Below are 27279 nucleotides of genomic sequence, written 5' to 3'. Positions count from 1 at the left end.
ATGAGTGTTTGTGAAATCATGTCTAAACAAACCTCACATCTAAAACTAAATTTTCTATGCAAAACAGTGATGGATATACATTTTCTCAGGCAATTATAAACAAATGAATTATATACAATAATAATAATAATGTCAATATATTATTAAGGTATAATAATATCACAGCAATACTCAGCTGGAGATCAGAGAGATCAATTTAAACAATTTCACTTTTCAGCCAAAATAACGTAACTGAAGCTGAAGGCACTGTTTACATTATCTTCATTAATGCATTACATATTTGATTAAATTCTTCTAATGTGTATATATTTTTTTGGTGGCTCATTTTCACAATATAAAACATATGGTCATTATGTGTTTTGAATTGAACTGTATCACTATTTTGCAAAGAAATCTGTGTTTAATCCTCCAGTGAGGATGAACATCATAAAACAATCCCTGAATATAAAAGTAATGTTAAATCACTGAGGACCTTTATCCTGAAGCTGGAAAAACTCTGTCCAAACAAGCAGGCCATTAAGACACAACAAAGCGCATGTGAACACAAACTAAATCACTAAATCTGTTTGAGTGAGTGCATATGTTCAATGTGTCTCACTCGTTCTCTTTTTCCTCTTTCCTTTCTCCTCCTGTTTTTGAGCACTCACAGCTCCTAATCTCTCCATTCTCTCTCGGTCTAATCCAGGCCTGACCTCAATCCAGTGATGTAATGCGTCATGTGACACGGACGGGCGACGGTTTCCACCAATCAGAGCGCTCGCAGCAAGAGTACGTGAGGAGACACAACCTTCTTACGGGGACGCTGGACACTGAAAACATGATTCATAGAGAATGGAAAAAATATGTTTTTACATGCATGTGTTTGGGTTACTCTATGGTCGTTATAATCGACTTCATACAAAAACAACAGGAACTAGTTCACCACTGGATTGACCAATAAGAAAACAGCACTGGAGTATAAATAGTGTTTACAGCTATATGAACATAAAAAATAACGAAAATGACAAAAGCTCTTAACAAAATGACTAGAACAAATTCACAAGACAATTAATATTCAGTTATATTTTTGATCGGACTGCACTGACACTACCATGATGACAACAAAACTTGAACTGAATTGATATTAATAATGAAACTGTTGTCTGTTTAAAGCTGCTTTACAGCATAATTTGTCTCATATTCAATAAAGTTTACATCAATGACCATTATTTTCCTGTTTATTATCTGTATTGTATGCAGGCAGCTGATTTAAAATATTAAAATATTAAAATAAAAGCTAATTCAATGTTAACAAATAATATAAGATAATATAAATAGTACTAAAATAACACTGGTACAGTACATAAACCACTGTGAGTTTTATTTTATTCAATGTCCTACATTGAAATGCCAGTGACTGTTCGGCTGTTCTTAGTGAAGTGTTTCTCACTTTAGACTCCTGCTCCATCTGTCTGTAGTTCAGTGTGACCTGTGACACACATGGAACTCACCACCACACACACACACACACACACACACAGACACACACACAGACACAGACACACACACACACACACACACACACACACACACACACACAGACACACACACACACACACACACACACACACACACACACACACACACACACACACACAGACACACACACACACACACACACACACACACACAGACACACACACACACACACACACACACACAGAGTGACCTTTTGATTTGGTGTTCGAATAGGCTCCTCTGCACTGCTGTGGTGGCTGCCCCTATGCGGAAGGAATGGGAAGAGAAATATTTGGTTGGGATGCCGGAACTGTTGAGAATGGATTTGAGGTCCTTTTGAAACCAATGTCTGGAAGCAAGGAGGTTTTTTATCAACGATAAAAAGAGGGTCGAGAGGAGAGGTAATTTGAGATTTCCTCAGTGGAAGAAAAGGGCTATGGACTGGTATGGTTGAATGGGGGTTGGCAAATTGAAATGAAAATTAAATGACTGTGTTTCAATTAATAATCAGTTTTGCTTTGTTTGATGTTGAAATGTATGGTGTCAAGTTTTCTTACTTAAAGGTCAGAGAATGTGGGATGGATAGCTGGGTTGAAGTTTAAGTTGGTGAATTTTGAGACTCTGAGGAAGCCAAAGAAAGTCAAATTGAACATGGCAGGGTTATTGTTTTGTTGGGGGGAAATACTGCTAAATATGCTAAGAATGTCGATGGTTAAAGGTTGTCTGGAGTCTGGACAAGGGGTATTGTTTTTTTGTACACCTTTGATGAGGAGGGATATAATGAAAATGATGGCCATGGAGGTAGACTTTGATTGTTCCTGGCTGAATTGATTTCATATGATGAAGGTACGTGGTGAAGGGGGATATTGAGAGGAGGGAAAACTAAAAAAAAAAACAATGTTGTGAGTTTTTGAAGGAACTCCAAGCTGTCCAGTAGGTCTGGAGTGTTCTGGGAGAAACATCTTGTAATAAGGTATGGAGATGTCTGAGGGGGTGGTATAGAGAAATAGAAGTTCTGAATAAGGAGCAACTGGAGTTGGTTTGGAGTCTACTTCCAGAGCCAATTTTCTGAATTTCTGAAAAAGAAAATGAGATAAAGCATCAGCTATTTGATTTTGATGACCTAAAATATGTTCAGATTTGATGACGAATTGATGACAAGCAGAAATCCAAATGATACGTCTTAGAAAGGGCATGACTTTTGAAACATTAGAATGTTTTTTGTTGATACAGTGGACGGTGGCAGAATTGTCACAGTATAAACAGTATGTTTTTTGCTGACCATTCGGAACCTCATAGATAGGCTGCTACTACTATGGGATACAGCTCGAACAGCACCGTCGATTCAGTCGTTTGAGGTGTATTAGTGAGCTCAGGTGGCCAGGTTGAGTCGAACCAATGTCCTCTGTAGAAAGCTCCAAATCCTGTGGAGAGGGCGGAGTCGGTGAACAAAGTGATGTCACAAGTTAGGGAAAAAAAATCGTTGTAGAAAAAGGTTATCCCGTTCCATTGATTGAGGAACGTGATCCATAATTTCAGTCTGGTTTCATTTTAATTTAATGTCTGGCTGGCTTAGAGAAATGATGTCTTCTAGACCTGAGGCTTAGGTAGCGAGAGTTAGCAGGTGGGAAATGATAGGCTGGCCTTGGGGAATTATGTGCATAGCATAATTTAGGTGGCCAAAGAGAGAAAGCAAATCACACTTGCTGCAATGGTTAGATTCTAGCAAAATTGTGATTATGCAATCTATTTTCTCTTTGGGGAGAGAAGCTTGGAACCTTGGTCTAGGAGGATTTCGAGAAATTACAAGTATGTAGATGGACCTTCGTTTTTTTCAGGAGAGAGGGGAACTCCTAGTTTGGAGAAAATGTTTTGGACAGTTTGGTGTTTTACTGAAGGAAAATTACTTAGTGAAATGACGAGGAAGTCGGCGAGGAGATGGATGAGGTATGGGATTGCATGATTGTTTTGTAGGATCCAGCAGAGCGCTTCGGAAAGCATGTCAAATATTTTGTTTACAGATTAAAGACGGACTGCAAAACTAGTATTTTTCGTGCCAACAAATGCCAAACAGATGCCAGAAATCTGGGTGAATTGACAGGACTTTAAAAGCAGATGTTAAGTCAACCTTTGCTAGCCAGGCTCCAAAACCGCCATTTTTAATGAGAATGATTGCTTGGTCTATGTCGTGGTAGTGCAGGAAGAATTCATCTAATGGAATTGGACTATTGAGGAGCGGAGAGATCGATGATAATTAGTTTTTTACTGGAAAGTTTTCTGGTGGCTACTCCAATTGGATATATGCGGAATAATTCAAAAGGTGGAGAATCAAAAGTGCTGATTGTGAATCCAGAATCTAATTCTCTTTTGATGAGGGCTTCCACTATGTCGGATTAGGCTCTCGTGGATTGCAAGTTGTTGCAGATCAATCTGGAATTAGTTATACTTTCCAGACCGGGGTCAAAACCTTCTTTCAGGCCTGAAAGAAGGAACTGGGTGAGGTTTTCGTCTGTATGGTTGTCCAAGAGGCTTCAAACTCCTAAGTAGACTCTATTGTATAGTTCAAGGTTCAGAGCTCCCCAGTATTGACATTGGTTCCAGTGGGTGAAGTGGGCGGCGCATTTAGCTGTGAAAAGCTTGTGATAGGTGTAAAAATGACTGAGAGAAAGTAATTTAATTCCTTGAGTCTGACAGGAAATAAAGTGCAAATTACTTCAGTCTATCTACCAAAAGCTATGCAGAATTTTGCAAGTGTGATAACTCGTTTTGAAGGTGGTATGGAATTATTTAGATTGATGGTTAATGGGCCACAGTCAAAAGAGTGGTGGGATTCATTAAGAGGAACTGAAGTGAACAGAGAAGGAAGATCAATATCTGCACCTGATAGAATTAGGGAATGGAGGTGGGCTGAGACTGGAGGTGGTTCCATGGCAACTTCATTGGAAGGAGCTGGAAGATGGATTGGACCTGAAGAACAAGTGTTAGTGTTGAGAAAAGAAGATGGATGCTGGGCAGAGGGTCCCATTACTGACTGGTGTCAAAGATGGCTGGCATGGGCTGAAGTGAAAGGAAGGGAGGGTTGATAGGCAAAAAGAGTAGGGAAATTCTTTGTAGAGGCAGCCTTGAGCGCGTTGAGAATTTGTATTTTCAAAACGCCAGGCCAGGAGAAAGACAGAAGTGGATGAGGACTGAGTTTTGCTTTTATGAGATGTTGAAGAGTTTTTTATAATGCTGGAACTGTTAGAACTAATAAAGAGATTGTAGAGCTTTTGATGATCTGGGGGAGAAATGGATTCGAGAGCTGGAGATGACTTGACTGTTGGCTGTTGACAGACCGTTTTGAAATGGGTGGAATCTGTGGATTAGCAGCAGTAGAATGAAGAGATGAAGTCTGTGAAGAAGACGGATGAGGCACAGTTAAAACTGGCGATTTTGAGGGTGGAGGAGAGAGTGGTCTTCTGGAGCGTGGTTTGAATGAGTGCTGGATTTTGCTGGATCCGTAAGATCCAATCTTATGCAAGATGTGACTGTTGGTGTCTCTGGAAGAATGGACAATTCGTCATCTGAAGGAAAAAGCTGGATTTCCGGGATGTTGGACATTGTTCAGTACGGCACTACCGGATACTGGAACAGCTGATACTGGAGAGAACTAAGCGGATGCTTATATAGTCTGGCTGTCGATTGAAAGATTATATGGGCTCCCTAACTTACATTAAGGAACTTCATTTCATCTCAAGCTAGTGACACATAGTGCACTATATATACCAGGGATAGGCAACTCCAGTCCTGGAGGGCCACTGTCCTGCAGAGTTTAGCTCCAACCCTAATTAAACACACCTGAACTAGGCAATCAATGTTTTCAGGATTACTAGAATAGATACAGGCAGGTGAGTTGTTATCAGGGCTGAAGCTAAACTCTGCAGGACAGTGGCCCTCCAGGACCAGAGTTGCCTATCCCTGATATATACTATATACTATGGCCAGCAGCCATATCACCCTGTTGCCCAAGACCGGTTGCCCACTGAAGCTAAGCAGGGCTGAGCCTGGTTAGTACCTGGATGGGAGACTCCTGGGAAATCCAGGTTGCTGCTGGTAGAGGTGTTAGTGAGGCCAGCAGGGGGCGCTCACCCTGTGGTCTGTGTGGGTCCTTACACCCCAGTATAGTGATGGGGACACTATACTGCCAAAAGAGTGCCGTCCTTCGAATGAGACGTTAAACCGAGGTCCTGACTCTCTGTGGTCATTAAAAATCCCATGTCCTTGGATGTCCTTACGAAAAAGAGTAGGGGTGTAAAATATGCAAAATATGCCCAGTGGCCTCTGTCCATCATGGCCTCCTAATCATCCCCATATACTGATTGGCTACATCACTGTCTCCTCTCCACCAGTAAGCTGGTGTGTGGTGGGCGTTCTAGCGCAATATGGCTGCCGTCGCATCATCCAAGTGGATGCTGCACATTGGTGGTGGTTGAGGAGATTCCCCCCTTTTATGTAAAGCGCTTTGAGGTCTCAGAAAAAGCGCTATATAAATGAAACAAATTATTATATAGTGGATAGTGAATTATTCAAACAGTGTAAATATGCTTTCCATTGGGGCAAATAATGTCTGGTTTCACGTTAGTGTCACGCGACCTGCCACAGCTCCGGTATGGAGACACGATACACAGAGCGGATTATATGATCACCGCAGAACATAAAAGACATCGGATCCTTTCAATTCTGCTCAGAATTCTGTATTTTTTAAGCGACATGGAGGAAACTGAGAAGATAAACGGTTAGAGATTAGGAGGAAACTTCAGCTTCTCTGAGCTGTGATATAAATGAAACGCTATTGGCTATTTAAAAAAAGAGGAGGAGCTGTTTGATATGGCCCACCCTGTCTTCCTGTTTCAGCGGAAATTATGTTAACACATCGAATAACGCTGTGAGTCGCTGTCAGTGGAACTTTGAACTCTTTTCAGTGCACTTTTTTCTTCCCTGTTGTGATCTATGTGAAACTTCTCAAATTTGATCTGTGGGGAATTGATTGGATGGTTGTGGTCTGCTATTGGTGTGAGTGACAGGTTGCCCCGCCCAACATTTGTAATCAGAGAAGAGATGAGGGGAAGTTATTCTGATTCAAGACTACCAAAAACATGATTTTAAGACAATCACAAATCATCATTTAAAATAAACACTGCAATATTCCATTTTGATTTCATGCTGACCAACTTCAGGGGTTTGTTGTAACAGGACAGTGTGACAAATGATGTGCAGATGTGTGTGTGTGGTCTTTTAAACACCTCCAGCATCAGCGTTAGATCGTCTCGTCTGTCTGTCTCTGTTAATCTGCCGTGTGTCTGTCAGCACTTTGCAGATGCAGACAGACAGATTGGACTTAAATCCCCCAGTATGACACAGATGGACAAACCACACAGACCTTGGAGAAGGTGAACACACACAAACACACAGTCAGTTCAGTCAGTCCCTGTCGGTTGTTAGTCGTATTTAGTGTGTGTGTGTGTGTGTGTGTTCATCCTGTCTGCCTGTCTGTACCTGTGAGTATTGTATTTAGTAAAATGTTTGCATTGGAGCTCTTTGCCTCTTCATCTTCTTTTGCCTGCACCACACCGTGACAGAAACTAGCAAAAAACACTTGCGTCGCGCTTGACGCTGCATTGCGCCGAGTGTAAGATAGGGCCCTCAGACCAAAAGATTTATGTCTGATGCCTTTTTGTCTCAGGCTGTTTTGTCCGATGGCTTGGGGAAAGAGGTGAACTTGGCATACCAATTTTGCAAATGGAGCTTGAGAAAAGAAGTTTTAAGTTTTAGCATAATGTCGAGTTGATCTATACGCCATTTCATGTTGCAGTTTTATTGGCTATTCAGTAGATGTAGGTCGTAGCAGCAACACACTGTGAGATGATCATGACACTGTCAGTAAATGATCACAGGCTATCTTTGAACAGAAGACAGTTTAGGAGCCACGACCACAGAAATCGCCACAATTGTTTAACGATGCTCATTTTTCGTCTGGAACAGCCCAAAATCGTACAGTGTGTAACGGGCATTAGATACAATAAATCTTTTTGTTGGAGACATTGAGCTTTGTAAGTTTGCAGATCGTATACATGCACAAACAGACTAAAGAAAAAGGAAAACATGAAAACACATCATGTGACGCCTTTAATACATTAATACAAATGTAAAAATACTATTATTAAAAACATAATGTATACACTCAAGCTTCAATTGTTTGTTTTCCAAAAGTGAGCTTAATTTCCACCCTCCTCATAATTATGAAACATTAATCTTTCATTAGTCGTTGTCTCCCTCTGCTGGAACAACACAAACACATTCAGGCTCTATATTTACTGTAACAAAACTCAAACATTTTTGAGTTTATACTGTGTTTATACAAATAAAATGGTCTATGAATGATTTTGCTGCTGTGAAATAAAAGGTGTTACACTGCCGCCTCATCAGGTCTGTCAGAGGATCGTTGAAATCTAAATGAAGTCTTTATTTATAACAGAGATTTATAATTTATAACTTTTGACTGTGAGTCTCTGTAGTGGATCCTTCAGAAGATCAGACTGTCATCTAATACCTAAAATAAAACATAAAAACAGTCACATATGCAGTATGAGACATTACGTATGTCACATCTTTTCATAAGAAAACTAACTAGATAAGCTATATATGGAAGTCAAATAATGACAAATGTTGACAATAATGAAAACAAAAAGCTTGTTGAATTACACTACTTGAAAAAATATGCATTGCATTAACCCTGCTTGCATTTTAATGCATTGTATTTTTAGGGCTTGCATTTTTATGGGCTTAAATTCAACATGGTTGTATTTTTAAGCTGTGAATATTTCAATTCAAAATATTTCACACACCTTTTCATTATAAAAAACTGAATAATCCATATTCACTTTTCAGATTTCACTTCAAAAATAATAATTCTGTTTAAAAATACAACCTATAATATTCGACAGGCAATTTACAAATTCGCTTCCACAAATTCGACAGAAAATTCAACATTTGAAATCCGGGAATGGCTATTTTTTGAGGACACCCATCCCAAGCCAGTAGTGATCAACATCCTACCCCTCCTGCGACCCATGGTTTGTCTGTATGTGTATTCAGGGCCACTGAGCAACGGACTTTCAATATAATAATATTAATAATAAAAACTGCGTTAATGCGAGATAAAATAATTGTCGGCGTTAATTAATTAATGCTTTAACGCCATAATAACGTGTTAACTTGCCCAGCCCTAATATTTATATTGTACAGAATTGGTTCAAAGTTAGAGTTGTCTTTTTCCACAAATTTTGTATGCATGCAAATTGTATAATATCCAAGGTAAACATTTCTAGTAATTGTGCAGTTAATTCTCATACTGTATGTATGTATGTTTTTTTTAAAGTAATGGAATATATCCTCTCCCCAAATGTGTCAAAAATAAAACACAATAAAAATAATTTAATGAGAAGGCTTATATTGACATATTAAGATCTTGTTTACATCTACCTTGTAAATATTTTTTTGCTATTTTATTAAACAGGTTACAATTACAACAACAATTACAATTTTAACAATATTTCAGGTGTAATCTTTCTTTGTAAAAAGTATACATTTTATCATACGCTTTTCAAAGTTAAGGATTCATTATGGATATTGGAACAAAATCTATGAAAACATCTTAGTTGATAATTCAATATACCTACTTTATTTTGACAAAACATCCCATACTATATATTTAACATATGAGCAGAAATCGCTATAATAAACAAATAACAAAAGCTTATTTGATGTGGCAGTAGTCTTTTTTTACAGAAAAGACTTTATAATCTATCCAAAACTAATCAAACCAATCTTGTCTAAACATTCATATTTTGTCTGTAACATATAGTTTTTATGATATATTAGCATATAAATGTTAATTTGCAGTTTAATACGTTGCTTATACAAAGACATTTTATTTCAACATATTTCAGTCGATTTTTACTCATCTCAGTATAGCAATATAGTTAGGTAAAAGCTAAACTAGTAGATGTGTTCATGTAAAAATAACATGTTTACTAATATAGGTGCGAGTGTGAATGAACTGCACAGATGCGCTGTTGTACAGCTGTAGTAAACAGCGCACATCTGTGCCGTTTATTAATTCACACACAGACACGCGATTCATATTTAAACAGTCTTTTTGCGGTTTACAGACACTATTCCATATCGCGATTAGAACAAAGCACTTAAGAATAAAGAAAATAAGGTGATGATACACATGGCAACTTTTTGAGCAATTTTGCTGGGCAATGTTGCCATCAACGGGCAACCAGATGACACAGGGCCCACGACTGATCTAAATTATGCAGATAGAAATGTATTGCCCATTTTCAATGGGAAAGTACCCAAGCAACAATCGCTCGGCAAGATTGCCCAGCAACATTGCTCAAAAAGTTGCCCAAAATGTTGCCCTGTGTATCATTACCTTTACTATTCACAATCCTCAGCTGGATCCGTTGCTCCTCGAAGTGAAAGTAAACCAGCACTTCTGAGGTAAATTTCCCAGGATTATTATTACGATAGCATTATTTCTCACAGCGTAGCAAGACGACGTAAAGTACACGAATCTGATTAAACTTGATGTGTTTTATCGAGTTGATGTGGGCGTTCACTGGTTTGCCTGAGATAATTTGCGTTTAAATAGCGTGCGCTCTCTGTGTGTGTGTTGACATTAGCAGTTAATGAGATGAAATGAGAACGACTGACATCTCTCTCGTTTCATACAGATTACATAACCAGAGAATATTTGTTTTAGTTTTGAATTAGATAATTTAAAAGTACACACCAATCAATCAATAAAAAATTATTATTTAAAAGGAATTATTATTATTTTTTATTTATTTGTTTTTCCCTCTTTCTCTCTCACTCTCTCTTTCGCTCTCTTTCTCTCTCTCTATCTTCTCTGCAACCCTCCGAGGTGATCCAGCTTCTACATTACCGGCCAAACTACAAACCTACATTTTTCCTTATATACACCCACACACACACACATACACACACACACAACAAACTAACACACAACTATCTCCACACACTCATTAACCCCCCCGCTCGCCATTTTAACTCCTGTAATTTCAGTTAACCTGTATGCAACAAGTCTCAACCTTTATATCTGTTATTAAATGTTTTGTCATATCAAAATATGTCAAGTCAATGTAATGTCAAGATATGTCTTTTGTCTAGTGTACGTGTTTTATTTTTATTTTTGTGTAGTATTCTTGTGGCTATTGTATCGTTACATTTTGTTCGTAATTTCATTAAAAAAAAAAAAAAAAACACACCTAAATTATTATAAAGATATATCGATCTTGCTTGTGTGACTAGTATTCGCTGAGTTTTGTAAGTTTTGTAGACGTGCTCCAGAAAAAAAGTTCATGGAGACGCAGAGGCAGAAAGCACAGCTTGTTTATTTTCTTTATTTTACAAAAGCACAATGTTTTTTTTTCGATTGTAAGTGGACACATAAATAAGTTGACATTTTACAGTTTATTTTTTCATATTTCTTAAGTCTGTATGACCGTAAATGACGGAGTATTTTAATTCTATTTTGCTGCTATGTAAAAAAAAAAAATATTTATATTATTTAATATTATTTTCACAATCAGTCACAACACTATGAGCAGAATTAAATTCATAAAACACACAGTTTAAATTTCAAAGACCTAAAGAAACTGAAGCTGAATTTAAGACTCAATATCTGATGATCTCAGACAAAATATTCATACACACACGTGGTGTTACTGAACCTATATCTTTACTTTTATTTCTAGTGCGTAAAACAGCCATTTGGAATTTAAATGAATATATGACGATGAAAATCGTTAAAAACTATTCTTACCATAGAGTCTCCAGTTTATAATGTGGATCATCCTTCAGATCCTTCAGCAGCTTCACTCCTGAGTCTCCTATATTATTCTCAGACAGATTCAGTTTTCTCATGTGTGAGGGGTTTGATCTCAGAGCTGAAGCCAGAGCAGCACAACCTTCATCTGTGACACCACACACCTCCAACCTGTAGAGAACAATGCCACACATTAAGCCTATATTCAAAGATAAACATAACACTTAAAAAATAAATAAGATAATAATGTCAATATGAAATATATACATATACTCATTAGTTCATGTTGTTACAATACATCAGTTAGGATTGAATATACAGTTTGTACAGTATAAAAATCTATGGAAAGTCCCCATAAAACACGGAAACCTAACGTGTGTGTGTGCATTTTAAGGAATGTGTGTGTGTTAGGGCTGGAAGAAAAAAATAGATTAACCAATTTTATAGATTATTATAATCTATTATAATCGATTATTATAACCGATTTTATAGAAAAAATAGATTAACCAAGATTATCGCAATTTTATTAAAGCCCTCGCGCTACTCATATGCTGAGAGAGAGATAATACAGTAGAGCTGCACGATTCTTCTTTAAAATACTGTGATCTCCATTCAAAACACCCACACAATCTTCTTCAAATTCGTCTGTCTATCAAACCTTTGACAAAATCATATCACAACATTTTAAATCTGTGTGTGTGTGTGAGAGCTTAATGTATTTTTAAACATTTTAAGGAACTCTTAATACTAATGTAATTAATGTCGAATAAAGGCTTTATTAAAGCACTTAATGACATTTTCTGATTTACCAAGACGTAATCTAAAGTGAGAACTATTTATGGTTAATACGTTGTTAACAAAGCATTATCTAACTTTTTACACAAGAGCTAATTAAACAATAACACTTTGTTAATTACAGTGACAATGAATGAACTCCTAACTATTTGTATATAGTCTCTTAATATATTTTAACTACAGCATATATACCATTGTATACTATTCATTAACTATAAACTAAGAGTTTGCAAATTATTTGCAAAAGTATAGTTACAATTATTTCAAACTGGTCACCATTAAGTGGAATTGTTCATTTTTTATGCGATGGAGTGATTCTTCTTTTTCAAAAATAACACAAAATAAACAGAGTAAAGATGAAGTTGACTGATAGCATTATTATTATTTTTTTAAAGATTTCCATAGATATGGCGATATATTGTTATCGAGATTTATTTTGGCCATGATAATCATGCAAGTTGATTTACACCAAACATTTTTGCTTTAAAAAAACCCCTCTTCACTGTAACCTGCATCTGTTGTCTGGTTTGTTGATTGTCCGGTTGATTTAACTTGTTAGTTTTCTTTTCTTTTGGGGGATAATAATATATTAAGATGTAAATGTTCCTCTTCAGGGAGACTCCTCACCGCTGCCTTCTACCGCCGGCAGGATCTGACGGTTCAAGCAGGAATCTGTCGCTGAACCACCGAAAGGGGCTTACGCCAAAGATATATTGTATACACTATCTACATATTAATCCTTATTCACTCTGAGTCTTTATGGTAGAGATGATCTTACCACAGTTCCTCCAGTTTACAGTGAGGATTCTCCAGTACAGCAGAGATCAGCTTCACTCCTGAGTCTCCTAATTTATTATATGACAGATCCAGTTCTCTCATGTGTGAGGGGTTTGATCTCAGAGCTGAAGCCAGAGCAGCACAACCTTCATCTGTGACACCACACTCATCCAACCTGTAGAGAACAATGACACACATTAAGCCTATATCCAAAGATAAACATAACACTTAAAAAATAAATAACATAATGCTGTCAATATAAAATATATACAAATAGTCATTAGTTCACGTTGTTAAAATACATCAGTTAGGATTAGGGGATAGAATATTGTAAAATGATGCACTGAAGGCAAGTTTGAAGAGAACCCAAGTGCAGTTTATTTACACATAACAAAATCCAAGATCAAACATAAAACAAAAGCATGACGTGGCATGAACTCAAAAAAATAAACATGACGCTTACAAACAGTGATTACAGGTAACAATACTTGACAAAAACACATGGCAAGCATGAGGGCTTAAATACACTAATGACAAGACAAGGGACACTTGTGAACAATAATCAGACAATTAACCAATGACAAGACACATGGCAGGATCACATGACAAACAGGGAATCACATGACAAGACATGGAAACATGACAATGACATGAAACGTGACCAAGACAAGACCGAATCGTGACAAATATACAGTTTGTACAGTATAAAAATAATTATTTCTATGGAAAGTCCCCATAAAACATGGAAACACAAAGTGTGTGCGCGTGTGCGCATGTGATTAATGTATTTGTAAAAATTTTAAGGAACATGCGTGTGTGTTAGGGCTAGGAGAAAAAAAATGATTTACCTAACTAATCACACTTTTTTTTTGCGATTTTAAAATAGATTTTTTATTCCAGAATCGATATTCGTTCAAATTCAATTGCTTTATTTTTGTCCTTGCTTATAGATGAGGTTGACAGATGTTAAGTTAGACACTTTTGTTTCAACAGAGGATGAAATGTGTCGCGTTATCTATGAATGTCGTAATATCCATTTCAAGTGGACGCATGGAAGCGACGTGAGACTGAATGCACTGAAAAGCCCTCGCACTATTCATATGCTGAGAGAGAGATAAGACAGTAGAGCTGCACGATTCATCTTTAAAATACTGTGATCTCCATTCAAACACCCACGCAATATTCTTCCAATTCATCTGTCTATTAAACCTTTGACAAAATCATATCACAACATTTTAAATCTGTTTTGGCTGCAGCTGACCCAGAGAGAGTTGTCATGAAACAGCTTCACAAAAGGTCTTTTAAACCTCATAACTTTTCTAACATTAGTTAGTGTGTAATGTTGCTGTTTGAGAATAAACAACATCTGCAAAGTTATAACAAAAGCAAAGGAAGATATTTTCTTTTGAAGAAATGGCTTTATAAGGACTACAACAAACGGCTGATAGGAACTACACAACATTCCTCCTGAGTTAGTGACATCACCAACCCTAAAATTTACATAAACCCCGCCCCCCAGGAAAGCATTTATAGATTATCATGACAGAATATGCTAATCAATGTATAGAATATAAGCTACATAAATTCATCAACTAACCATTCAGAATTGTCCTGTTGCTTCTACATGATGTCACTTTTTCTAGAGTCTCTCCATCATTGTCTGACTCCGGTTTGAACATAAAAGGCTAAAACTTTTTTCAATTTGCAGTGCATGTCTGTGTGAGGTAAAAGGACAAAAGCTGTTGAAGCTCCGCCTTCTGCGCCAGGAGCAGCAGCTCATTTGCATTTAAAGGTACAGACGCTCACCCTCAAAAAGTGACAATTTTAACATGCTATATAAACATATCTGTGAGGTATTTTGAGCTAAAACTTCACACTCTGGGGACATCAAAAACGTATTCTACATCTTGTGAAAAGGGCATTATACTACCCCTTTAATACTATTGTAATTAATGTTGAATAAAGGCTGTATTAAAGCACTTACTGACATTTACAAGTGAGAACTATTTATGTACAATAACACTTTTTTATTTACAGTGACAATGAATGAAGAACTCACTATTTGTATATAGTCTCTTAATATATTAACTACAGCTTATATACTATTATATACTGTTCATTAACTATAAACTAAGAGTTTACAAATTATCTCTAAGCACTTTGTTACTATGTACTTGTGATGGTGTTATAATTATTCCAAAATGGTCGCCATTAGGTGGAATTGTTCCTTTTTTATGCAATGGTGTGATTCTTCTTTTTCAAAAATAACACAAAATAAACAGAGTAAAGATGAAGTTGACTGATAGCATTACTATTATTTTTTCAAGATTTCCATAGATATGGTGATGTATTGTTATTGTGTGTTATTTTGGCCATGATAACATTTACATTTACATTTAGTCATTTAGCAGACGCTTTTATCGAAAGCGACTTACAACTGAGGACTACAGCAAGCGAGTCATCGTGAAGAGGCAAAAATAACGCAAGAAGTGCTCAAAATACAAAGTTCTGGCATTGCTCAGAGTAGCATAAGCCAAACAAGGGAGGATTAAGAAGAAGGGTTTTAATTTTTATTTTATTTAATTTTTTTATGTCAAGTGCTCACGGAAGAGATGAGTTTTCAGTTGTCTTTTGAATGTGGTCAGGGATTCTGCATTCCGGACGAGGGTAGGGAGATCATTCCACCAGAAAGGAACCGTGAACGAGAATGTTCTGGAGAGTGATTTTGTGGCTCTCTGTGATGGTACCACGAGCCGTCGCTCATTGACCGATCGCAGGCTTCTGGTAGGGATGTAGACTCGTAGGAGCGAGTGAAAGTAGGAGGGAGCTGAGCCTGTGGTCGATCTGTGAGCAAGCGTCAATGCCTTGAACTTGATGCGAGCAGCGAGTGGTAGCCAGTGCAGAGAGATGAACAGAGGAGTGACGTGGGCCCTTTTGGGCTCATTGAAGACAAGACGGGCTGCAGCGTTCTGGATCATTTGTAGAGGTTTAGTTGCACATGATGGAAGACCGGCCAGAAGAGCATTGCAGTAATCAAGCCTAAAGATAACCAAGGCCTGGGCGAGAAGTTGTGTTGCATGCTCAGTTAGGAAGGGCCTGATCTTCCTGATGTTGTGCAGTGGAAACCTGCAAGATCGAGCTGTCTTTGTGATGTGGTCTGTGAAGGTCAGATGCTCATCAAATGTTACTCCAAGGTTTCTGACCGACCTTGATGGGGTGATTAAAGTTGAATCTAGCTGGATAGTGAAGTCGTGCTGTAGAGATGGATTGGCAGGGAGGACGAGAAGCTCAGTAATAATCATGTAGTGATAAATCTGATATGCTGACAGTCCTGGTTCAGGTGAAACACACATCACTGCCCTCTTTTCAGCTGCACACACACATTTTGAGGCAATGTTCACGCTTTTGCCAGGGTATGTTTGCACAAGCATTACAAGGCAAGTTGATTTATACCAAACATTTGTGCTTTTAAAAAAACCTCTTCACTGTAACCTGCATCTGTTGTCTGGTTTGTTGTTTGTCCGGTTGATTTAACTTGTCAGTTTTATTTTATTTTGGGAGATAATAATATATTAAGATGTAAATGTTCCTCTTCAGGGAGACTCCTCACCGCTGCCTTCTACCGCCGGCAGGATCTGACGGTTCAAGCAGGAATCTGTCGCTGATCCAACGGATGGGGTTTACGCAAAAGATATATTGTATGCACTACAGGGCCGGAGTGGGACTCATTTTCAGCCCTGGAGTTTCATGCCTTAGACCGGCCCACTTTAGTTCCCGACTGACTATATTAAAATAATGTAATTAAACCCTCAGTATATAAGTCTGCAATAGTGCACTGTTTTGTACAGCCTTGTAATTCATTGTATTTTTCAAAAATAGAATTTTCTATTCAGTGCAATAGCCGTACACAGGGTTTTATAAATACAAAGGTCCCAAAAGTGATCTGGCTAGGGGGTTCGGGGGCATATTATGATTCCACTGTCATTGTCAAAGAACATAGGCTATGTAGGCTATATCTGTTTTAAATAGGAATTCATTGTAATAAAGTTATTCTCATTCTGGGCACAGTATGCAATAGGCTATCGCTCGCGCTTCTGTGAACATAAATCCCACTTGCTTTGATTGGTCATCTCAAACATTTTGCCATTGCCGACGAGCGGGTGTTTGAGCGCTGAAGCAGCTCAGATGATGAGGTCGGTTATCGTCGCGATATGCGAATCATTGCTGCACCAAATTAGAGTTAATATTAGGCAATTATTTCACAACGTTATACACTCAGAAAAATCGGAGAACCCAATGGTGGGTACGGCTCTGACTCGTAGGCTATTTGGCCGCTTGAATTTCTAGAGATTTTTTATTATTCTGGCCTTTTCAGCGCCGCCTTTGCGCCTATTATCCATGTTTTGTATCTCTAATTTTTTTGTTCGCACATCTCTAACAACTGACTTTATTTTTTGTGGGGCTGCGAGAAAATAATAATAAAAAAAAGTGTGGGGCTGCGCTGTGACTGGAGCCTGTTAAGGGAAAACATGACAACACCGGCCCTCCTGGCCAATAAAACAGACCGGCGCTCCCGATTAGCCAATCCGGGCCTGATGCGCTATCTACATATTAATCCTTATTCACTCCGAGTCTTTAGGGTAGATGTAGGAGCCATACTTTGTCATACCTTATTTATGTCATACCTTTTTTTTTATACATTTGTTCATTTAAATATCAGAATGTTGTTGTATTGTTAATTGTGTTTATTTCTCTGAGTGTGTGCCCTCTATAGGTGAGAGGGGAAAAGTTGTATAAAGTATAGGCAACCCCTGACAGGAAGGTGGCGCTGGTGCAAGAGCATATGAGTCTTTTGACCGTGCACATGGAGCTAGGGTGGCATGGTGCAACAAACCTGCAAGCGGCCAAAAAGTTGGTTGTTTTGTTTTATGTTACAATGCATCTTTTTTATTTTTTTATAAACTTCAGTTATTTGTTTGGAACATCAACACGCCTCTCTGGATCTATTTATGGTACTTTGCACGCGTCAGAATCATAGCATCAGCATCTCCCACAGTTGACAAGAAACAAGGATTAAAAATAGGAAACTTGTTTTTACCACTACAGTGGAGATGATCTTACCACAGTTTCTCTAGTTTACAGAGAGGATTCGTCAATGCAGCAGAGAACAGTTTCACTCCTGAATCTCCTAGTTTATTCCCAGACAGATCCAGTATTCTCAGGTGTGAGGGGTTTGATCTCAGAGCTGAAGCCAGAGCAGCACAACCTTCATCTGTGACACCACATTTCTCCAACCTGTAGAGAACAATGACACACTTCACTCTCTTAGATCAAAACAGAATTTTTTCTCTTAATTGTGTTTATAATTTGTGCAATATCTCTCCTTTTAAACAATGAATTCAATATATCAGTGAGTTTTCTAAGAGACTGTTATTCTAAGAGATTATGGGCCCTATTTTAACGATCTGAAACGCAAGTGTCAAAGCGCAAAGCGCAAGTAACTTTGTGGGCGGATCCCGGCACTGTTGCTATTTTCCCGGCGCGATAAATGACTCTTGCGCCCGACGCAAATCTAAAAGGGGTTGGTCTGAAGTAGCTTCATTATTCATAGGTGTGGTTTGGGCGTAACGTGAAATAAACCAATCAGAGCGTCCTCTCACATTCCCTTTAAGAGCAGACGCGCTTGTTCCATGGCGGATCGCTATTATAACGGCGGGTTTGCCAGGCGCACGCCAGGAGCGGTTCACAGCCGAGGAAACAGACGTTCTCGTCAGGGCCGTAAAACACAGAGAAGTGACATTGGGGATGATGGGAGAAACCCACCCAAATTAGCTTCGGTTAAACAGGCGTATAATTTGGGTAGTAAATGTGTAGCCTAATCTAGATTTTTTTTTTTTTTTTTTGCCTATCTAGATAGATCTTTTTCACATCTTCACGGACACAACAATGATTTCCCTTGTGTGTTAATATTTTTCCTTGTAATAATGTATGATTTGCAAAAATGAAAACGGCTGCATCTGTTTATATTAGAGAATCAAAGTGGATGCGCGTTAACATTATGGCCAAGCACGCACCCTTAAAATACCATATCACTAACGCGCAACGCGCCACTGTCTTTAGACTGTTTTTTTCCTGATCAATGGCGCAATTGCTTTCTAAAACTGGAAAATAGCACCATGGAAGTTTTGCGCCGGAACACGCCTCCTCTTTGCGCTGAACCGCCCCCGCGAGCGCAAGTTCATTTCCTAATTTATCGACGTGCGTCTGTGGAGGGAAAAGTCCGCTGTGCGCGGGTGCAAAATAGGAATGATACATGCGTCGGTATTCAAAGTCAATTGCGCTGGGTGCAAGATAGGGCCCTATGTCTCTATGTGAGAGTGAAAGTGTCAGAGAACGGAGAGAGGACCCAAATGCAAGAGGTGCAGGTTAACAGGTTAAATTTTTCAGTCACAAAAGAAATTAGGCAGTCTGCCGTTCAATAAGGAAAATAAGGGCTTGATCGTGGATGACGAACCGGTGAAGAAATTAGGAAGAAACAGTCTGGATACTCAGGAATAGTCCTCAGTAGTGATATTACATATGACACTGAAGCTTCAAAGCATGTATCGAGTTTGCAGCGCAATTTCTCATAAAGCTTCGTGCCGGAGTGCATATTGTTTTCAGAGAATCCTCCCTTTCTTTCCAGTCACGTGAATGCTTCACTTTGTGTGTCGTAATGTTTGAACCCGGACCACTACTCTACAGGTTTTTGGAAGTTTAAGTCCATTTACTATTTTTTTTATATAAATAAGCCTATGTTACATGATCATATATTCTGCCATATAAACAGCATAGAAACCATAAAATAATCAGACCACCATTTGCATCAAACAACTCTGTAGGTATTTTTATAATTAGTATTAACATAGTTGTTACATTTAATTTATTGCCACACTTTAATATGTGAATTATATTATCAGAAAACTGAACATTTAGCATTGGCAGGCATTTATTTGAGCTTAATAGATAAAACAACGGTGTTGCACACTCTGGGTTTATGGCTGCCACAAGATGGAGCTGTTTTTGACATTCGTGATGCTTCAAATCTTTTCCCGAAACAATCAGGGGAAAGCCTCAGTGCTTTATGAGGCTTCATTTGCCCATCCCTAGACATCAGTCATGGACAGAGATCTCGCACTGGCAGCAGACAGAGGATGACGAGCGAACAGCCCCAGTCGATGCCCACAGCACCACAGATAGAGACTGGACAGACAGTCCACGTCATTTGTTTGTTATTTCAGGCTATTTCAGATTAAATAAAAGAGGATTGAAGGGACAAATTTCAGCCTTGACCTATCAAGAGAGATCAGAACAAAGGAGTAGCAGGTGCAATCTCAATCCGCGAGCACGCTGATTACGATTACAAACAGGTGGATAGGGTGCAGGAACAAAGCAGGTGAGAGAGAGGGAGAGAGAGAAAAAAAGAGGAGAAATACAAATATCATGACAGAAAGATTATATAAAACTGATATACTAGAATACATTTAATAAATCGGTATTTTCCTAAAATATAAATGTATTAACAGTTCAATTAAATAAATAAAAATATATATAAACAAAGTATAAATATAAATGTTTATATACATACATTAAAAATGCATATATTTAAAAATAAATTTCTCACACAAATATCATAAAAATGGTTAAGTAGATCACAAATCAGGTCAGATAGGTGGAGAGTTTAAAAGCTGAAGTGTGACACTCATATTATTTGTTAAACCATTAACTTATATTGTTTAAGTAAGAAATGTTATAATGTTTTTTTTTTTTTTTTTTTTTTTTTTTTTTTTTTTGTGAGCTCAGCTGCACGCCACTTGTTTCTAAATGTAGTGTTAGTGCAAGGGATATGTTTTTTTTTTTTTTTTTTTTTTTTTTTTTTTATAATCTTTTTATTGGAGAATCAAGGATGTTACATTTTACAGGAAATAAAACAGTTCTCCAGATTCATTTTATCTTAAACCACTAAAACCTTATACACCCCCCCCCCCCCAAAAAAAAAAAAAAAAAAAAAAACACTTAATGGCAACCCTTCCCACCCCCCATATTTTGACAACATTCTGGGAAAAACAATCTTTTTCTATTTTGTTTGTTATACAGTACTTCAAAAAAGGATCTACACATTGAAAACAAGCACACAGCTGCACGCCCACATTTCGACCCCAGTTGATTAACAGGGCTTTAAACTCACATTTTCACAATTGTCAGTCAGGCTACTCAGTTCCCACCACATTAAGGTGATTGACCATTGATTTGAATAAACATATATAGAAAAAAAAATAAAATAAAAAAGGACACAGAGAGAAGAAATAATAAATTGTAAAATATAAAGGAGTCTCATACTTCAGGCAATACTTTGAGATTCTCAAAATATGTCACAAATGGTTGCCATTTTAAGTAAAATTTCTGGACGGACCCTTTCAACGTGAATTTAACTTTTTCTAGTTTAAGAAAAAATAAAACATCACTTAACCATGCGGCTACCGCTGGTGGAGTAGCGGATGTCCAAACCAATAAGATTCTACGACGGGCAAGAAGTGATGTAAAAGCGATAATGTCCGATTGGTCCCGGGTTAAAGTTAAGGTCTCCTTTGTAATACCAAAAATCGCAATCAGCGGACAGGGCTTAATCTGAATTTTTATGACTTCGGATAAAGTTTGAAAAACAGATGACCAATACTGATTTAGACGGGGGCACAACCAAAACGAGTGAGTTAAATCAGCTGGAGAGAGGGAGCATCTATTACAACTCCTGTCTATTCCTGGATATATATCTGCTAACCTAGCCTTACTGAAATGAGCCCTATGCACTACTTTAAACTGAATGAGCCCCAAGCGTGTACAGGATGAGGACGAGTTAATCCTTCGTAGTGCATCCTCCCAGTGTCTGTCCGACAACTCAACCATCAACTCGCCTTCCCACCCGTTCTTAATTTTTGAAAGGTCATGGTTTTCCAGAGACATAAATTGAGAATATAGTTGTGATATCAGTCCTTTTTTTGGACGGAGGAGGGTCATCTCTTCCCATGCTGCCTCAGTAGGGAGGTCCGGGAAGGAAGGGAACAGTGCTTTGACACAGTGGCGTATTTGGAGATATCTAAAAAAATTACTGCGTGAGAGATCATATTTCTGGCATATATTATCAAAACTATCGAACCCTTCTTTACAGTACAAGCTTTTAAAACAGGAAAGCTGCTTCCTGCTCCACTGAGTAAATGTTAAGTCGAGAGAGGAGGCTGGAAATAAATGGTTCTTACAAATAGGGCTAAGGGGGGAGGGAGAGGTGAATTTGTAATGGTTTCGGAACTGGGCCCAGATTCTAAGGGTGGACAATACTATGGGATTGGAGGTAAACTTGGACCACTTTGTGGGCAGGGAGGAGTACACCAAAGCAGGGAGAGAGGACGAGTGGCAAGAGTGTGCCTCAAGTGTACACCAGTCGGTGTCTGGCACATGGAGCCAGAATAACATTTTTTGCAAGTTAGTTGCCCAATAGTAGTGGATAAAACTGGGGAGAGCTAGTCCCCCCACATCGCGACCCCTCTGAAGTAAGCCTTTATTAACTCTTGGAACTTTATTCTTCCAGATGAAGGAGGTAACGGATGTGTTAACTGATTTAAAAAATGATTTAGTCAGGAATAACGGTAGACATTGAAACAGATACAAATATTTTGGAAGTACGTTCATCTTCACCGATTGTACCCTCCCTGCAATAGTCAGAGGTAGGCAGTTCCACCTTTGAAAGTCAGCTTTCATTTGGTTAACTAAAGGTGTAAAATTAGCCCCAAGAAGAGAGGTGAAGGAACGCGTAATGTTTATTCCAAGATATTTGAAACCGGAATGTGTTAAGTGAAAGGGGACTGCTTCCTGTTTAATTTGCATTGCCAAATCATTAATGGGGAAGCATTCGCTTTTCTGATAATTGAGTTTGTAGCCAGAAAAAGACCCAAAATTATTCAATAGTGATACAATTACAGGGGTGCTGGTTTCTGGATTGCTTACATATATCAAGAGATCGTCTGCATACAGAGAGACGCGATGTTCCTCAGTCCCACGCCCAACCCCCCGAAATAATAATGACGACTTTAAAGAAAGCGAAAGAGGCTCGATTGCCACTGCAAACAGGAGCGGGGATAGAGGACATCCTTGACGTGTCCCACGTGTCAGGGGAAAAAATTTGGAATGAGATTGATTAGTTTGAATACATGCTTGTGGGGACGAATAGAGCAGACGAATCCATGCCAGAAACGTGTCACCGAACCCAAACCTCTCCAATACGGCAAACAAGTATTTCCACTCCACCCGGTCAAACGCCTTCTCCGCATCCAGAGAGATTACAGCTTCTGCAGTCGAGGAAGGACCGGGGGAGTAGATGACGTTAGCAAGTCGGCGAATATTTGAAAAAGAGTGGCGACCCTTTATGAAACCAGTCTGATCCTCAGAGATCACTTTGGGGAGAACGGATTCTAAACGATGTGCCATTACCTTGGCTAAAATTTTTATATCAACATTTAGGAGGGAGATAGGACGGTAAGAGCCACAGTTGGTGGGGTCCTTGTCCTTTTTGAGGAGTAGTATAATCTTAGCTTGTGTGAGGGTTGGGGGCAAGGAACCGTTTCCCAATGATTCGTTAAATACTTCTAGCATAATAGGTGCAAGTTTATCTTTAAATTTCTTAAAAAATTCAGGGGGGTAACCGTCGGGTCCTGGAGATTTACCAGTTCGCATGTCTCCGATGGCTGCAGCGATCTCTGTCAGTGCAAGAGGTCGATCTAACATTTCTCTGTCTCCAGGCTCAATAGTAGGTAATTCTAAGTTATCTAAAAAACTGTTCATATTCGTAACATCTAATGGGAATTCAGACGTGTAAAGTGTAGAGTAGAATGTTGCAAAAGTATTATTGATTTCCTTTGGGTTGGTGACTATGTTTTGATCCTGATCTCTTACTTGGGGTATGAGCCGTGAAGCAGCCTGACGTTTCAGCTGGTGAGCCAGCAATCGACTAGCTTTTTCTCCATACTCATAGTAAGTGCTCCGGGTCCGCAGTAATAAGTATTCAGCCTGGTTGGTGGATAGAAGATTGAGCTTAGACTGTAGAGCTATCCGTTCTTTATATAATTCTGGGGAAGGGCTTTCAGAATATTTGCGGTCTAAATTAAAAACTGAATCCGTCAGGTCTTGTATTTGTTTGCGGCGTTCTTTATTGACATGTGCTACATAGGAGATAATTTGTCCTCTTAAGTATGCTTTTAAGGTTTCCCAAAGTAGGGAGTATGATATACCTTCCTTCTTGTTTATTTCCAAAAAAGTATCTATATTAGTAGCCACATGTTCGCAAAATTTCTCGTTTGAAAGCAGCAGGGAATTAAGTCTCCAGAAGGGTTGCTCTCTAACATTCAAAGTGAAAGAAAGGTCTAAGATAAGTGGTGCATGATCTGAAATGATGATGGCCAAGTATTCAACTGATTTCACTGCAGGGATGAGCGAGCTATCTATAAAAAAGTAATCTATCCTTGAGAAAGAATGATGGACATGAGAAAAGAAAGAGAATTGTTTGGAGGTTGGATTTTGAAACCTCCATGGATCTACACAGCCATTTTGTCTCATGAAGTCTGAAAAGACCCTCGACATTGCAGAAGGTGAGGTAGTTTTAGGGCTGGATTTATCGAGCAATGGGTTAATTGTACAATTAAGATCTCCTGCGAGGATCAATCTATGTGTATCTAAATTAGGGAGAGATGACAGAAGCTTATTTGCAAATTCAGTATCGTCCCAGTTAGGGGCATACACATTTACCAAAAGAACGGGTGTTTGAAATAGGAGGCCCGATACAATGACATATCGACCATTGGGGTCTGCAATAATTGCATTTAGTGAGAATTGAATTCGTTTATTAATCAAAATTGCCACCCCTCGCGATCTGTTATTAAATTTGGAATGGAAGATATGATTAACCCATAATTTACGGAGTCTGGTGTGATCTTCTAACCGTAAATGTGTCTCCTGCAAAAACAAAACATCAGTTTTCAATTGTTTAAGATGGGAAAAAATCCTAGAACGTTTCACAGGACCGTTCATCCCCTTAACATTCCAGGATAAAAACCTAACTGCAGCTCCCCCTCCTGGGCTTGTACCACCCGCGTTACTTATCATAGGAGACATCCAAAATGTGTATGATTAGCCTGAACCACATTATGGAAGTACATTTGTGGTCATAAGTGATGTCAACACACACTGCGTGCAGTTGTGTAGAGGTAAAATAAAATAGTAATAATAATGAACTAAAAATACAGATTAACATAGCTATGTGCATCCTCAAAAGATAAGGTTTTGCCATGTAAATAAAATGTTCCCCAGTTCTCATGAAACTTAAGTGGAAATAGAAAAAAACAAAAATAAAATAAAAATAAAATAAAAACATTGAACACCCCAAACCTAGATCTTCTTCCCCAAACGAAGAAAACCGCAGGAATTCCCAAACGGAAAAACTTCCAAGACATCTAACGTTGTCTTTAACTCCTATCCTAACCTGAGGATGGCTCCTTTCTTAGTAAGTGATTTGTGTTCTACCATAATTATCTGTTCAGCTCACTTTGATAGTAAAGAAAAAAGGGACCAAACTAAATAAATAAATTTGAAAGTAATATGATATATCCCTGATTTGCATCTGTGCAAATACACAGAGCACAATTGGACTGATAAAAGTATGTAAAATAATTCGAAGTGACTGACCTAGTTATGTATCCAGCTCATTTAATTTACCTTATTAAATTGACCAGTCTGTGAAATGGTCATATGCCAATTATGTGTGAAAGCCACACTAACTAAAACAACCCTGCTATGCTTAAAAAGAAAAAGAAAAAAAACACACTGTTGTATATTTAAATCACAGAGGCCACTGCATTATTATTGTACCTTAAACTTAAACATGTACGAAAACAAATAGTCCCAAGGAATCAAAGTATTTAAGCTGAAAGTTAGGCTTACTTTCATCTTCTCATAAATATTCTGTGCTCCAGCATCATTTAGGCTACTTTCCCCAATGAAGCTCGTAAAACTCTCTGGCCTTCTCCGGAGTCTCGAAAATCAACGTCTGTCCGTCATGAAGGACGCGGAGCCGGGCGGGATAGATAAGAGCGAACCTGACGTTCTTTTTATACAGGAGGGATTTCACTTCTTTAAAAGCAGCTTGTTTCTTGCCGAGTTCCGCGCTGACATCCTCGTGGAAAAATACCTTATGTCCCCTGAAGAACAGCTGCACTCGTTTCCTCGTTATTATGCGGTGCTTGTTTTGGAAGTCGTGGAAGAGAACGAGGAATATCCTCGGCCGTTTGGAGCTAGCGCCGGGTTCAGCGGTCGGCTTGGGTCCCACTCGGTGCGCGCGGGAAATAATGAGGGGATGTGGGAAGAATTCCTTACCCAGGACTTCTTCGAAAAATTCAGTCATGAACTTAACTGTGTCCGGCCCCTCCATATGCTCCGGGATACCGACCACTCGCAGATTGGATCTACGGGAGCGATTTTCCAAATCGTCCACTTTGTTTTTGAGCCTCTCGTTTTCAGCTAGAAGTGCGGTGCATGTTGTTTCGATCGCCTCAATCCTGTCGCTGTGGTCGTTTAACCCTTCCTCCATGTCATGGATACGTTCTTCGTGGGAATCAAGCGACGATTTTACCAGTTCCAGGGATGCCGAAATTGGTGCCAATGCATCGCCGAGTGCTTTTTTCAGGAGGGAGTCCGTTTGCTGTGCAAGGTCGGATATAAGCACCGAGTGAAGCTTAGCAAGATCAGCAGGTAACTCCGAGCTTGGGCTAGTTTGTGTAGCCATGTTGTCTTCACTTGTGGCATCTTCGTCCATCTCGGTCGTTTTTTGGCCTCGGTCACGTCTCTTTGGTCTCATTTAGTTGTGTAAAGTTATGCTTAACGTACGCGTAATCAACTTAAGGTGCACCTAACTTTATGTCGAAAAAATGAGGTAGAAAATAAAAATGTAATTCGGGAGCCACTTCTCACACGTCTGTTCGCTACATGCTCAAACCGGAAGTCGTTATAATGTTTTAACAGTGATGCTTTTTCTCAGTGTTACTTACACAGCTGATCTAGTTGCTGTTACCACAGGCAGCAGCTTCTGGAGAACTTCATCTGCATTGTTTTGTGTGACACTAATTGAAAATAAAAAATAAATAAGTTAATTATTAATGTTAATATTAATGTTAATAATAATAATTAATATCATAAGTAAATAATACATTACATACTTTACTAAATACCCTCAA

General features: G+C 38.6%; 2 protein-coding genes across 4 annotated transcripts in view; one reads left to right on the top strand and one right to left on the bottom strand.

Annotated features, from left to right (window-relative positions):
- LOC306997685 (NLR family CARD domain-containing protein 3-like) overlaps window positions 1-27279 on the top strand; it is a 377651-nt gene that overhangs the window by 50498 nt on the left and 299874 nt on the right. The window lies entirely within an intron of this gene.
- The window catches only part of LOC306997687 (NLR family CARD domain-containing protein 3-like), a 31685-nt gene continuing 11967 nt past the window's right edge, over window positions 7562-27279 (bottom strand). The window contains exons 6-10 of one of the 3 annotated variants that reach the window (XM_079611062.1): window positions 27094-27165; window positions 18089-18262; window positions 12969-13142; window positions 11393-11566; window positions 7562-8086 (exon numbers count right to left, since the gene is read on the bottom strand). In XM_079611062.1, coding sequence (XP_079467188.1) covers window positions 8080-8086; window positions 11393-11566; window positions 12969-13142; window positions 18089-18262; window positions 27094-27165 — 601 coding nt within the window. In that variant the 3' untranslated portion in view covers window positions 7562-8079. Of the gene's footprint in view, window positions 8087-11392; window positions 11567-12968; window positions 13143-13412; window positions 16222-18088; window positions 18263-27093; window positions 27166-27279 lie in introns of those variants that run through there. The other 2 variants (XM_079611061.1, XM_079611063.1) reach the window with 2 other exon arrangements.

The sequence above is a fragment of the Phoxinus phoxinus genome (genome assembly GCF_949152265.1).
Source record: "Phoxinus phoxinus genome assembly, chromosome: 4".
NCBI lineage: Eukaryota > Metazoa > Chordata > Actinopteri > Cypriniformes > Leuciscidae > Phoxinus > Phoxinus phoxinus.
This window is presented reverse-complemented; position numbering and strand designations above follow the sequence as displayed.